We start from the raw sequence: 12,538 nt of genomic DNA on the forward strand, positions 1-12,538 counted from the left end.
CAGAGTGCAGGTGTGTGGGGTTTGAAGCAAGATGCACTAAAGAGCCAGTGTCCTGGTTAGTTGCCCTTATCAAGGTGTCTTAGCACCTAGGCTGAGAGAGGGTCAAGGGAGGGAAGCGATGCTTGTCTGTTCCTTTGTCCTTGGAGGGGCAATGCCAGTTCTCTCGGATGTACTCCAAGAAGAGGAACCACAGATTATAAAGTCTGCCCCCAGGTTAGTTGCTTGTGTTCTCTACCGTAGCACTGTAGTGCCACCAAGGCTTTATATCAGCCATGCCACAGACCTCTAGAACTCCAGTATTTGAGCCCCACTGATTGCAAAATGTCCTGAAAATCAGCCCCTCTCCTTTTCCCTGTCAGTGGCTTTGGGGAAGTGTTTTCCTTGTGTGATCCCCCTTGTGTGATCCACTCTCTCTCTCACCTCTCTCTGTGACCAGGGTTCCCTCCATTCTGCAGCACTCAAGATCCTTTTCTCCCCCAAACCACATCTCCACACCTTCAACCTTCCATGATGTGGTCTCCTCTCTCCCTTTGGTTGTGCAGTTTGTTCTGTCAGTCCTCAGATCGATTTCTTGGATATTCAGAATGATTTGATATTTATCTCGCTGTGTTTTAGCAGTGAGGCAAGCCTAAGGTCCTCCTCATACTCTGCCATCTTTGTTCCTCCTCTAGAATATTTTTATTACCCCAGAAACCTCTTACCCATTAGTAGTCTCCCTTCCCATTCCCCCTGCTGTTTTGTTTCTTTGGATTTGCTTATTTAGACGTCTAGAATTAATATTATTAAGTTATAATAATATTAATTAATATTATTAATTATTAATATTATTAAGTTATTAATAAGTTAATAACTTATTAAGTTAATAAGTTATTAACTTAACTTAATATAAGTTAAGTCATACAGTATGGGATCTTTTGTGTTTGCTTTTTTCATTTTGTGTAATGTTTTCAAGGTTCATCCATGTTGTAGCATAAAGTAGCACTTCAATTCTATTTATGGCTGAGTATTTTATTGTATGTATATACCTCATTTTATTTATAATTCATAAGTTGGTGGACATTTTGGGTGTTTTCACTCATTGTTTAGTATCAGTAATGCTGCTGTGAACACTCATGAATACATTTTTTTTGAACACTTGTTTCAGCTTTCTTTGTTACATACCTAGGAATGGAATTCCTGTGTGGTTATATGGTCACTCTATGTTTATCTTTGAGGAACTGCCAAATTATTTGACAATTTACATTTCCACCAGCAGTGGTTGAGGATTCTAATTTGTCCACATTCTCATCAACAATAATTCTTGTTGGGACGCCTGGGTGGCACAGCGATTGAGCATCTGCCTTTGGCTCAAGGCATGATCGCAGGCCCAGGGATTGAGTCCCACATCAGGCTCTCCCTGGAGGGAGCCCACTTCTCCCTCCGCCTGTCTCTGCCCTTCTCTCTCTGCCTCTCATGAATAAATAAAATCTTTTTTAAAACCCGTAATTATTGTTTTCCTTTTTTGATTCTAGCCAACCTAGTGGTAGGTATCTCATTGTGTTTTGTTTTTTTTTTCCATTGTGGTTTTAATTAGCATTTCCCTAATGGCTAATGATGTTGGACATATTTTCATGTGCTTATTGGCTATTTATATATATTCTTTGGCGAAATGTCTTTTCAAATCCTGTGTCCATTTGTTAATTGAATTATTCACTTTTTTATTATTGAATTTTAAGTGTTTTTAATATAATCCAGATAGAAGTACTTTATGAGATACATGATTTGCAAATGTTAGCTGTTGGGTTTTTTAGAGATGAACTATATCAGCTTGAGAAAATTTCTCTCTATTCCTAGTTGCTAAGTGTTCTTATCAGCAGTGGATGCTGAATTTTGTCAAATGATTTTTCTACAACTATTACATATTTTTTCTTTTACAATATTGTGATTTACCTTGGTTGATTTTCAGATATTAACTCAAACTTGGATTCATGGGATAAACCTTGGTCATCATAGATTTTGTTGTTTTTATATTGTTGAAATCAGTCTGCTAAACTTTTGTTTAGACTTTTTGCATCTATGTTCATTCATGGGGATACTGGTCTTTAGTTTTATTTTAACATCTTTGCCTGGCTTTTAGTGTCAAGGTAATCTTGACCTCTTGGAAAAGGTTAAGAATTATTCCCTGCTCTTCACTTAACTCGATTTTGTGTAGAATTAATATTATTTCCTTTTAAAATATTTAGTCAGATTCTTTAATGAATCTATTTGGGCCAGGAGTTTTAATTGTGGGAAGGTTTTTTTTTTTCCTTTTTTCTTTATAAAGATTTTATTTATTTATTTATTTATTCATGAGAGACACAGAGAGAATCGGAGACATACGCAGAAGGAGAAGCAGGCTCCCCAGAGGGAGCCTGATGTGGAACTTGATCCCAGGATCCCGGGATCACGACCTAAGCCAAAGGCAGACACTCAACCGCTGAGCCACCTAGGTGCCCCTGTGGAAAGGTTAATTTTAACTACAATTTTAATTTCTTTAATAGATATAGGTCTATTCCGGTTTTCTATTTCTTCTTACATGAACTTTGGTATACTATTTTTCAAAGAATTTGTCTATTTCACATAGTTTGTCGAAATTATTCTTCTAAAGTTTAACTGTCCCATTCTTATCACCTTAGTATTTGTAGACTCTCTGATGATGTTATTTCTCCTATTCCTAATATTGGTAATTTGAATATTTTCTCTTTTTTTTTTCTGATTAACCTAGCTAGAGGTTGATGAATTTTTAGTAATTTTCTCAATGAACTAATGCTTCATTTCACTGGTATTTTTTCTGTTTTCTTCTTGTTTTTATTTTATTGTTTTCCTCTTTCAACTTTATTTGTTCTTTCTTTCTGCTTCCCATTGGTTTAATTTTTCTTTTTTTGGTTTCTAAGGTGGAAGCTGAGGTCATTGATTTGAAACCTTTTTTTTTTTTCTAACATTTTAGTGGCCATATGAATAAATAAAACAGTAGGAGGGCAACAAATGTGAAAATACAGATAAGATAGTTTTTGAGAATGCTTCTGATTAATGGGATATTATCAGTAATATTTGGTGAATGGTTTATCAGAATCATGAAGAGAAAAAGATTATTGAGGGATGCCTGGGTGGCTCAGTGGTTGAGCGTCTGCCTTTGGCCCAGGGTGTGATCCTGGAATCCGGGATCGAGTCCCATGTCGGGTTTCCTGCGTGGAGCCTGCTTCTCTCTCTACCTATGTCTCTGCCTCTCTCTCTCTCTCTATGTCTCTCATGAATAAATAAATAAAATCTTTAAAAAAAAAGATTATTGATTCTCAAGTTTATGTTGAAAGAGATTGAATAGTGTATTACCGACTGAGGTATAGAATATAAAAGGAAAAGTTAATATAGTGATGGAGTAATTCTGTTTTGGATATATTGATTTTGGTATTTTTGTTAGACATCCATTTGGTTATATCATGTTCTTTTTTGTATTCATAGCAGAGTAAAGAGATCATGGCAGGAAATAAAGATTCAAAAGTTATCAGGATGGAGGGTATAGTTGTTAGTATTTGGGAATAGGAGCCCAGTCTTGCCAAACCTTCCCCTATTTCTAGAAACAGTGATTTAAAAATACGTATATAATCTTTGGGACACCTGGGTGGTTCAGTCAAACATCTGATTCTTAATTTCAGCTCAGGTCATGATCTCAGGGTCATGAGATCTAGTCCTGCATGGGGCTCCCCACGCAGCGGGAGAATCTGCTTGGGATTCTTTCTCTGCCTTTCCCTCTGCTTCCCCCTCACCCCCGCTCTCTCTTTCAAATAAATAAAATCTTAAGAAAAAATGTAATGTTTCTAGATTTGTAAAATACTGTGCTAACCAAGTATAATACAGTTAAAAAACAGGACCTGTAGGTGGCCTGTTTGCCATTCACTTTATCCATTAGTAGCTTATTTTCCTAAGATGAATGGGTGTCCCAACTGAAGCAGTGGATTGCATCATTTCTTCAGAAATAGCTACCAAATTTATTTGATGATATGCACACGTATGCAAACTTTCACTTAACCCTTGCAGTTTTGATAAAGCTTTGAGAATACCAAAGAGAAGATATAGTATACAAGAGAAGAGGGTGAAGAAAGAACTCTTGAAAACATTAAGAATATTAGGAGAGGGACATCTAACTAGCTTAGTTGGTAGAGCATGTGACACTTGATCTTGGTGTTGTGAGTTCAAGCCCCATGTTAGGAGTAGAGATTACTTACAAAAAAGAAGAAAAAAAGAAAGAATGTTGTTAGAGTAGGATCAGTGAAGGCTAATGAAACCTAATGCAGAGTTGCTTTTATTTATTTATTTTTTAAACTTTATTAACCTTGTTTCAAACTTTATTCCCAGGCTTCTTCAGCTTAATTAGCTGCTAAGAATGAATTGTGTATAAGCAAAAACTGAAAAGAGCTGCAGTGTCCAAGGGGCTTGGGCTTAAAAATATTAGAGATCTAGATTTTATCAGACCCACGAACAAAATTTTAAAAAGCAGTCATAATATAAAATAGGAGCTCCCAGTAACTTCTTCAAGTTTTATCTTCTTTAGAAGTTGACTCAATTCAGTTTGCTTCATTCTTGGAAGCTTCGTCAAAATTCTCCACAAGATCTGGAACTTCATAATCATCGTCCTCTCCGGTAGCAAGTGGTGCTTTTCCATCCATGGATTGTTTGGGCAAAGCTTCAGCCAGTCTTTTGAAACTAGTCAGACTGTCTGCACCAAGCTGGTTTAAGATACTGGGTAGCATTTCTGTCAGCTGCTTTGTCTCAGCATGGCCTGTAATGGTGAAAGTGTTCACTGCCAGCGATGCCTGAGCTTTAGGGTTGTTAAAATGGATCACCGTTCTTGGTTTGTGAACATATTCACTTCTTCAATACCAGAGATATTGTTTACCCCTAACTTCTTTAAAGAAAACTCAAGTTTTTTATCATCTGCTGTAGCTGTTCTATGAACCACCTTCTTCTTTCAGCGAGCAGTTCCTTTCCCACCAATGCGCATTTGTGCTTGCAGTTTGGCAAGTTTCTCCTGGTTCATAATAGTTTCTTTCATCTTGTTGGGGCGCAAATGGGACTGCGCGGGGGACTAGGGTTGGCACTCAGGGGGTGTCGGGCAGACCAGCTGAGGTTAGGCGCACACATGTGGGGATGCAAGATGGCAGCTAGAGGCCAGAGTTGCTTTTAAACTCTTTTTTTTCTTTTTAAATATTTTATTTACTCATGAGAGACAACAGAGAGAGGCAGAGACACAGGCAGAGGGAGAAGCAGGCTCTCCACAGGGAACCTGATGCAGGACTTGATCCCTAGACCCTGGATCAGGCCCTGAGCCGAAGGCAGATGCTCAACTGCTAAGCCACCCAGGTGTCCCTGCTTTTAAACTTTTTATAGAATTGTGAAGATCAAATGACACGTGATGTGCTTGTAAGGGGAGGTGTTGTTATTTATGAAATTCTAGATCACTGGAACTACAAGCGAGGAAGCATCACTAGAAGCTGGAGAGAAGTAAACTAAAGACAAAAAAAGTAGTGAATCTCTTCATGTATCAGAGACTATGGATCCTGAGAACTGGTAGAATGAACAAACCAAAGCAGACAATTTTGTACAGGACTGAAGAGTTTACAAAGCGCTTCTACCTCTTGATTATTCACTTTGTTTCTCACACAGTCCAGTGTCAGGATAAAGAAACTGAATCTCAGGGAATTTTAGTACCTTTAGTACTTCATATTGCAAGGCCCTTAGATGTCCTGGCTGGAAATGTAGTGCTCTTTCTACTCCAACACAGGAGCCTAGGGAACATCTAGCATGATTGTCTCACTTTAAAATATTTGCTTATTATATGGATTAGATCAACCTCAGATGAAAACACAGCCTGTAAAATAGAATCCCATACCATAAAAATTTATTGAAACAGACATTTTAGAAGTAGAATTTACACAATGAGATATCACTTCACATCTGTTAGAATGGCAATCATCAAAAAGACAAAATGTTGGTGAGGGTGTGGAGAAAAGGGAACCCTCATGCCTTGTTGGTGGGAATGTAAATTGGTACAGCCATTATCTAAAACAGTATGTGGGTTGCTCAAAAAATTAAAGATAGAAATATCATAAGATGTAGCAATTCTACTTCTGAGTGTTTATCCAAAGAAAATAAAAATACCCATTCAAAGGGACATTTGCACCCCTATGTTCATTGTAGCATTATTTACAATAGCCAGGATATTGAAGCAACCTAAGTGTCTCATCAACTGATGAATGGATACAGATGTAGTATATATACAATGGAATGCTACTCAGCCATAAAAAGAATGAAATCTTACCATTTGTGACATGGATGGACCTTGAGGAAATTATGATAAGCAAATTAAGTCAGACAGAGAGAAAGAAATCTTGTATGTTTTCACTTACGTATGCAGTCTTAAAAAACCCCAAATGAATAAACAAAATAAAATGTACATCATAGATACAGAGAACAGAATGGTGTTTGCCAGAGGAGAGTAGGTGAAATCAGGTGATGGGGGCTGATGAGGTACAAATTTTCAATTATAAAATAAATATGTCACAGAGATACAATGTCCCACAGAGTGACTATAGTCAGTAATATTGTAGAGTACTTAGAGTTGCCAAGAGAATAAATCTTAAAAGTTAACTTTGTATGGTGATGGTACTATGATTTACTGTGGTGATCATTTTGCATTATACTGTAACATATTCCAAATCATTATGTTTTACATCTCAAACCAATATAATGTTATATGTCAATTATACCTCAATAAAAGAATAAAAAATTAGAATTTAATTTAATTAGAATCATACAGTTTTTGCTTGAAGTTTTACAAGAAATGTTTTAAAAATCCAGTTCTGGTTTGTCTTAGCTTTACTGCACTATTAAAAAACAAATGTTCTGATATCATTTATTTTGTTTTTCAGGAAAGACTTTGTTTGCCTCATCATATTTTGGAAGAAAGAGGTCTTGTGAAAGTCGGTGTCACAGTTCAGGCTCTTCTTGAATTACCTACAACCAAGGCATCTCAGCTTTCTACTGCTTGATGTAACATTTCAAAATTATAAGTGTATAGTTGCTTTTATTTGAAGTGATTTCAAATATCTCAAATTCATGATAACGTCTAATCAAAAATAATTTTGTTAGGTGAAGCCTTAGGTTTTAAAAAAATTATGTTAAAACATCAAAATTAAATTAAGAATTGCCCAAGCTTCTTTTGGGGGAAAACTGGATTAACTTAAGACTTTTCAATTAAATTCAAATTCTCTTTTTACTAAGTCAGTTGATAACCTTGATTATTTTTCAAAAACCAGATTGATACTAAATTTAAAATGTGGTTTCAATTTAATAATCACATTAGGTTTAATTTTTTATATCATAGCATACTAGTAAGCACCTGGATGAGGTAATCATTTTTTTACCGATTTAAAACTATTCTATATTTGAGTTATTTAATACACTTCTAATTCTAGTTTATACACAGTTTCTTCAATCTTTGGTCTTAGTTTTCTAGAAAAAAATGAGTAGAAAATGCAGAACTCTGGCTTTATATTAAATTCTTTTAGTATTATAGGTTGGTGCCAAAATATTTTCAGTTGTACTGTAGATTGTTTACATGTGAAGTGCCTGTGTAATTGATGACTCTTATATAGTCTTAAGCATTTTTGCAATTTCTTTTTATGTATTAATGGAATCAATGGAACTTTAAAATATTTTAGTAGATTTTGTAAGGTCAGTAATATGTGAGGATTTAAATGTGCCTCACATTGTGACATTTGTGGTTTTTTATTTAGTCCATTGCAGTTTTCCTTAAATTGGTTATGTCATGTTGTCAAAAAAACTCCAATGTTAATATGCTTAATTTATGCTATTTAATTTTGCAAAACATAATCATCTTTTAAAATGTATTATTTGAAGAGTATTTTATTTCTGTATTGAAAATGTTACACAAAGCAGTAAGGTTTTTGAGAAGTAGCAAAGTACTAATTATCAAGGACATTTTGATTAAACTGCCAAAGTTTGGGTTTATGTCTTGATTTTCAGTAACATTATGTCAGTGTGCTGCCATTAGTTTTATTGAGATTAAGACAGCAGCAATTGAAGAGTAGGTTTTTATTTGAAATCTGGCCATCTGTGGATCCTGTAAATCTTATGATCCTTAATTAACAATATGTTGAATTAAACAGACCATTCTATAAATATTTTCATAAGTATACTATGTTACAAAGTCCTTGTTTAATTTGGAGAGGGATAAATTTATGTTGGTAGTAGTGCAGGAATTTTTCAAAAACATTACTGTAATGAATAACTCAGTTTGCTATAGAAGAACCTTAGTATAATTACTTTTGTAGTAGCCAAGCAAGTACCATATCTTAAATATGTGATTATTTGCACTTGTTACCTCTTAATATGGATGCAACTTATTAAAAGTGTTGGCCTGGGAATTTCAAAGGGTATATATAAAAGGTAAAAACTAGTGTGCCAAATGGTAGTAAGGTTTGGTTTAGGAGCATCTCAACTTTTTTTGATCAGTTGGCATGAAGCCATATTATTACATTTTGGCATTAGAATACAGATGTGTTCTTTATATTCCCCAAGTGTGAATTTGGAGCTTTTAAAGAATTAAAGCTTCTTATGACTATAAGGTTTAAAAATTAAGTTATTAGTAATTTATTACTTTAAATATTTGAGCTAATTAGTTACTATTTTTCAGTTGGATCTAAAAAAAACTTCATTGGCATAATCAGTCTCCCTAGTGAAAACTTGGGTAATAAAGGTAAGAAATGGCAAATAAATATCTTAAGTTGTTAGCTTTTATTGTAGAAATTTGACAATGTTACAAATAAAGTGACCAGTAAAAGCTACAGCAATCATTCATATTGCTTTCATAGTTATCATGCTGTAGGAGTCCTCTTATTAATCAAGCTAGGTGTTAATTATTTTACAAGTATTTTCCTGTTTCATATCATTGAAATATTAGTGAAATTATAGGCCATTTCCTTATTGCATTTCACTTACTTGTCAGTTATTATCTTAAAGGGTAAATACAGCAGAATCTTACTATAGCATTCTTACTGCAAAAAAAAATTCGACTTAAGAGGGGTTCATCTGAAATCCATATCATGTCAGTTTATTTACTGTAATGCCAGAAGGCAACACCACTTCTAAGTCAGTTTCTTTTATCAAGGCTCTGATGTATTTCTTTTAGTAGTTTTTAAATAAGTGTAAATTTTATTCTAAATGGTTTTTATGGTTATTTTATATTTACTTCATCAATTATTGAATTAAGAATTATTATAATTATTTGAATTGGATTTATGATTTGAAGAGGGTTAAGTAATTAAACTGAAATATTTTATTAGGCCCTAAAGAATGTAGTAGATAGCTACTTCTGCTAAATTTTATTATTGTATGGCACAAGAAAGAAGTGTTGTTGGATATGTTAGAATTGAAATAAGGAGTAAAAATGCATTACCATTTGTTTAATAATTATCTCTACAGAATGCTAGTTTATTGACTTTTCTAAGTGAGTTTTTTGAAGAATTCAGAAATCTTTGTATTGGTCACAGATCTATCATAATTGATTTTCCGATGCATTTAAAAATAAATGGAACACTAAATGTATATTACCGATGCAAACTGTGGATAAAGTTGAATGAAAAAATTAAAGTCTGAGATTTCTTTTCTCCCTCTCTACCTCTTCTCTCAACATCACAGCATCCATCTTTTCTAGGTATTTGATAGCTTGTGTCTATATTCTCTACTATGGAAAAATAGACTTCAAGAGGATATTCCACGTAAGTTGTTTGAGTCCAGATTCTCTTTACATCATATTATTTGCAGTAGATAACGTTTTCTTTAAAAAAACCATAATTTCCTAAGATATCTTCACAAAAGAAATCACCTTTGTGTAAGTTAGACTTTTTGTATATGTGTCAGATAAGCCTTTGCATAAAATAAAAGATAGGATAGGTCAAATTGTGATTATTTGTATTGTAGATTTTAGTGTGAGGTATAGTATTGAAATACCCTTAAGCAATTTGATTAAAAAATAATCTTACATTTTCAAGCAATTCTAGTTTTTAAAAATTTCATATATTTTATTAAAATGTCATTTATTCATAATTGTTATTCATCCTAAAAGTGGAAGGTTTATTCAGGTAAATATTAATAAGATTATATTGCCCCTGTTTTATAGTTACTCACCCTAAAGTCTCAGATTTAAAGAAATACGTAAGTAAATATTTGGCATAAGTTGTTTGAAAAGTACTCTAAGTTTATCACAGAATTTTGAATTTTTATTTGCTTTAGTAAATTTTGATGTTGTACATGGAATGGTTCTAAAGTTGTCAGGAATCTATCTCAGTATCCAGAGTGCTCTAAGACCCTGGGTTCCCTTTGATACATTACTATATATTAAATTAATTTGGAAATGCCTAGATCTCTTCTGTTCCTTAAAGCATAATCTCTTCTATTTCTGCATTTTAAAACATGAAAAAAAAATCCCTATATTTATAGTGCTTAAATAGCTTAGAATTTCCACAGAATGTGTGTGTGTGTGTGTGTGTGTTTATGTTTGTGTGTGTGTGTGTGTTTTATGCAAGGCTTTAGCTGTTCTAGCAAAGGAGAGTATTAACTGCATTGGAAAATTTAGAGTTTTTAGAGGTTATGAGAATTCTGACATCAGTAGATTTGGATGGGAAGTTGCTGATTGAATCATTTGAAAGTTACTGTAATTTGTAAAAAGAGAAGATTCTTTTTTTTTTTTTAAAGAAAATAATAAATTTCTTTATTAATTTGACAGAGAAAGAATATAAGCAGGGGGAGTGGCAGGCAGAGGGAAAAGGAGAAGCAGGCTGCTCCTGGAGCAGGGAGCCTGATGCAGGCAGCCTGATGGAGGTTTGATCCCAGTATCCTGGGATCATGATCTGAGTGGAAGGCAGACACTTAACAGATCGAGCCACCCAGGCGCCCTGAGAAGTTTGTTTAAAATGTGATCTTTTACTCCTAACTCTGGGAAACGAACTAGGGGTGATGGAAGGGGAGGAGGGCGGGGGGTGGGGGTGAATGGGTGACGGGCACTGAGGGGGGCACTTGACGGGATGAGCACTGGGTGTTACTCTCTATGTTGGTAAATTGAACACCAATAAAAAATAAATTTATTATTTAAAAAAAATAAAATAAAATGTGATCTTTTAAAAAATTTGAAGAAATTATTGTAAACTATTTTGTTTGATTCTCAAATACATAATTTTTATTACCCTGCCACTTTAGGAAAAATTATTTTTATTGTATGCCATTAATATTCATCAAGTGTCTACCTAAATAAGTGAGAAATATATTTGATACATACAGATGCAAATATATAAATAGAAATAGATTTTTCACATAGCAAATTGAATTTTCTAGAACTTTGTTCAGATATCTCAGTCACTTCTGATGCAAAGAAATAAAAAAGTAATGCTATATAATTTATGAAGTAAAAATTATACTATAGACAGTGATTCTTAAACATTTTTTTAAAGATTTTATTTATTCATGAGAGACACAGGCAGAAGGAGAAGCAGGCTCCATGGAGGGAGCCCGATCTGGGACTAGATCCCAAGACCCCGGCATCACGCCCTGAGCCAAAGACAGATGCTCAACAGCTGAAGCCACCCAGGCGCGTCCGATTCTTAAACTTTAATATGCATATGGATCACCTAGATGACCTTATTGACCAGTAAGTTCCAGATCCCAGTTGATTCAACAGTTCAAGGATGGGCTTTGAGATTCTGCATTTCTAAGAAACTTCCAAGTGATGCTGATCTACTGGTTGAGTGACCAGTTTTAGAAATAAGGCTTTATGGTTGTTCAAGCTTTATATTGATATCAGTTTATTATCCAATAATAGTTTGATATTTTAAGTGATGCTTCAAGGTCTTTATAACAGGTACTTAACATTTTTAAATAGGTCTCTATTCTGAATTGTATTCTACCTTATTAAGTTCTTTTGGATTTTCTTCTATGGTTTTACTTATTTTTTTTTAAGTTATTGTTTTAATTCCAGTTAGTTAACATACAGTGCTATATTAGTTCCAGGTGTACAATGTAGTGATTCAGCAATTCTATAAATCATCTGGTGCTTATCATAAAAAATGCACTCCTTAATTCCCATCACCTATTTGGCCCATTCCCCTAAACCCCCCTTCTTTTGTGGTTTTAAAGCATGTGCTTTATGCTCTGGTTAATATTTCATATTTTTATTTTCTTTTAGAAATTTATTTTGGGACGCCTGGGTGGCTCAGTGATTGCATGTCTGCCTTTGGCTCAGGGTGTGGTCCCAGGATCCTGGGATTGAGTCCCACATCAGGCTCCCTGCATGGAGCCTGCTTCTCCCTCTGCCTGTGTCTCTGCCTCTCTCTGTGTCTTTCATGAATAAATAAATAAAATCTTAAAAAATAAATGCCCCTCTTGGGTCTGAACTTCTTCCTTCAAACAAATTAGTATAATGTTAAATTAGCAAATATTAATGCATAAC

General features: G+C 34.3%; 1 protein-coding gene and 1 pseudogene across 9 annotated transcripts in view; one reads left to right on the forward strand and one right to left on the reverse strand.

Annotated features, from left to right (window-relative positions):
* Positions 1–12,538, forward strand: part of LRCH2 (leucine rich repeats and calponin homology domain containing 2) — a 214,618-nt gene that overhangs the window by 115,639 nt on the left and 86,441 nt on the right. For 6 of the 9 annotated variants that reach the window (XM_077889222.1, XM_077889224.1, XM_077889228.1 and 3 more), the window contains one exon: positions 6,945–9,704. In XM_077889222.1, the coding sequence (XP_077745348.1) occupies positions 6,945–7,064 (120 nt within the window). In that variant the 3' untranslated portion in view covers positions 7,065–9,704. Of the gene's footprint in view, positions 1–6,944; positions 9,705–9,735; positions 9,816–12,538 lie in introns of those variants that run through there. The other 3 variants (XR_013375004.1, XR_013375005.1, XM_077889223.1) reach the window with 3 other exon arrangements.
* On the reverse strand, positions 4,340–5,150 carry LOC144307940 (transcription factor BTF3 pseudogene; annotated as a pseudogene).

This window comes from Canis aureus, chromosome X, assembly GCF_053574225.1.
Source record: "Canis aureus isolate CA01 chromosome X, VMU_Caureus_v.1.0, whole genome shotgun sequence".
In the NCBI taxonomy this organism is placed as follows: Eukaryota; Metazoa; Chordata; class Mammalia; order Carnivora; family Canidae; genus Canis; species Canis aureus.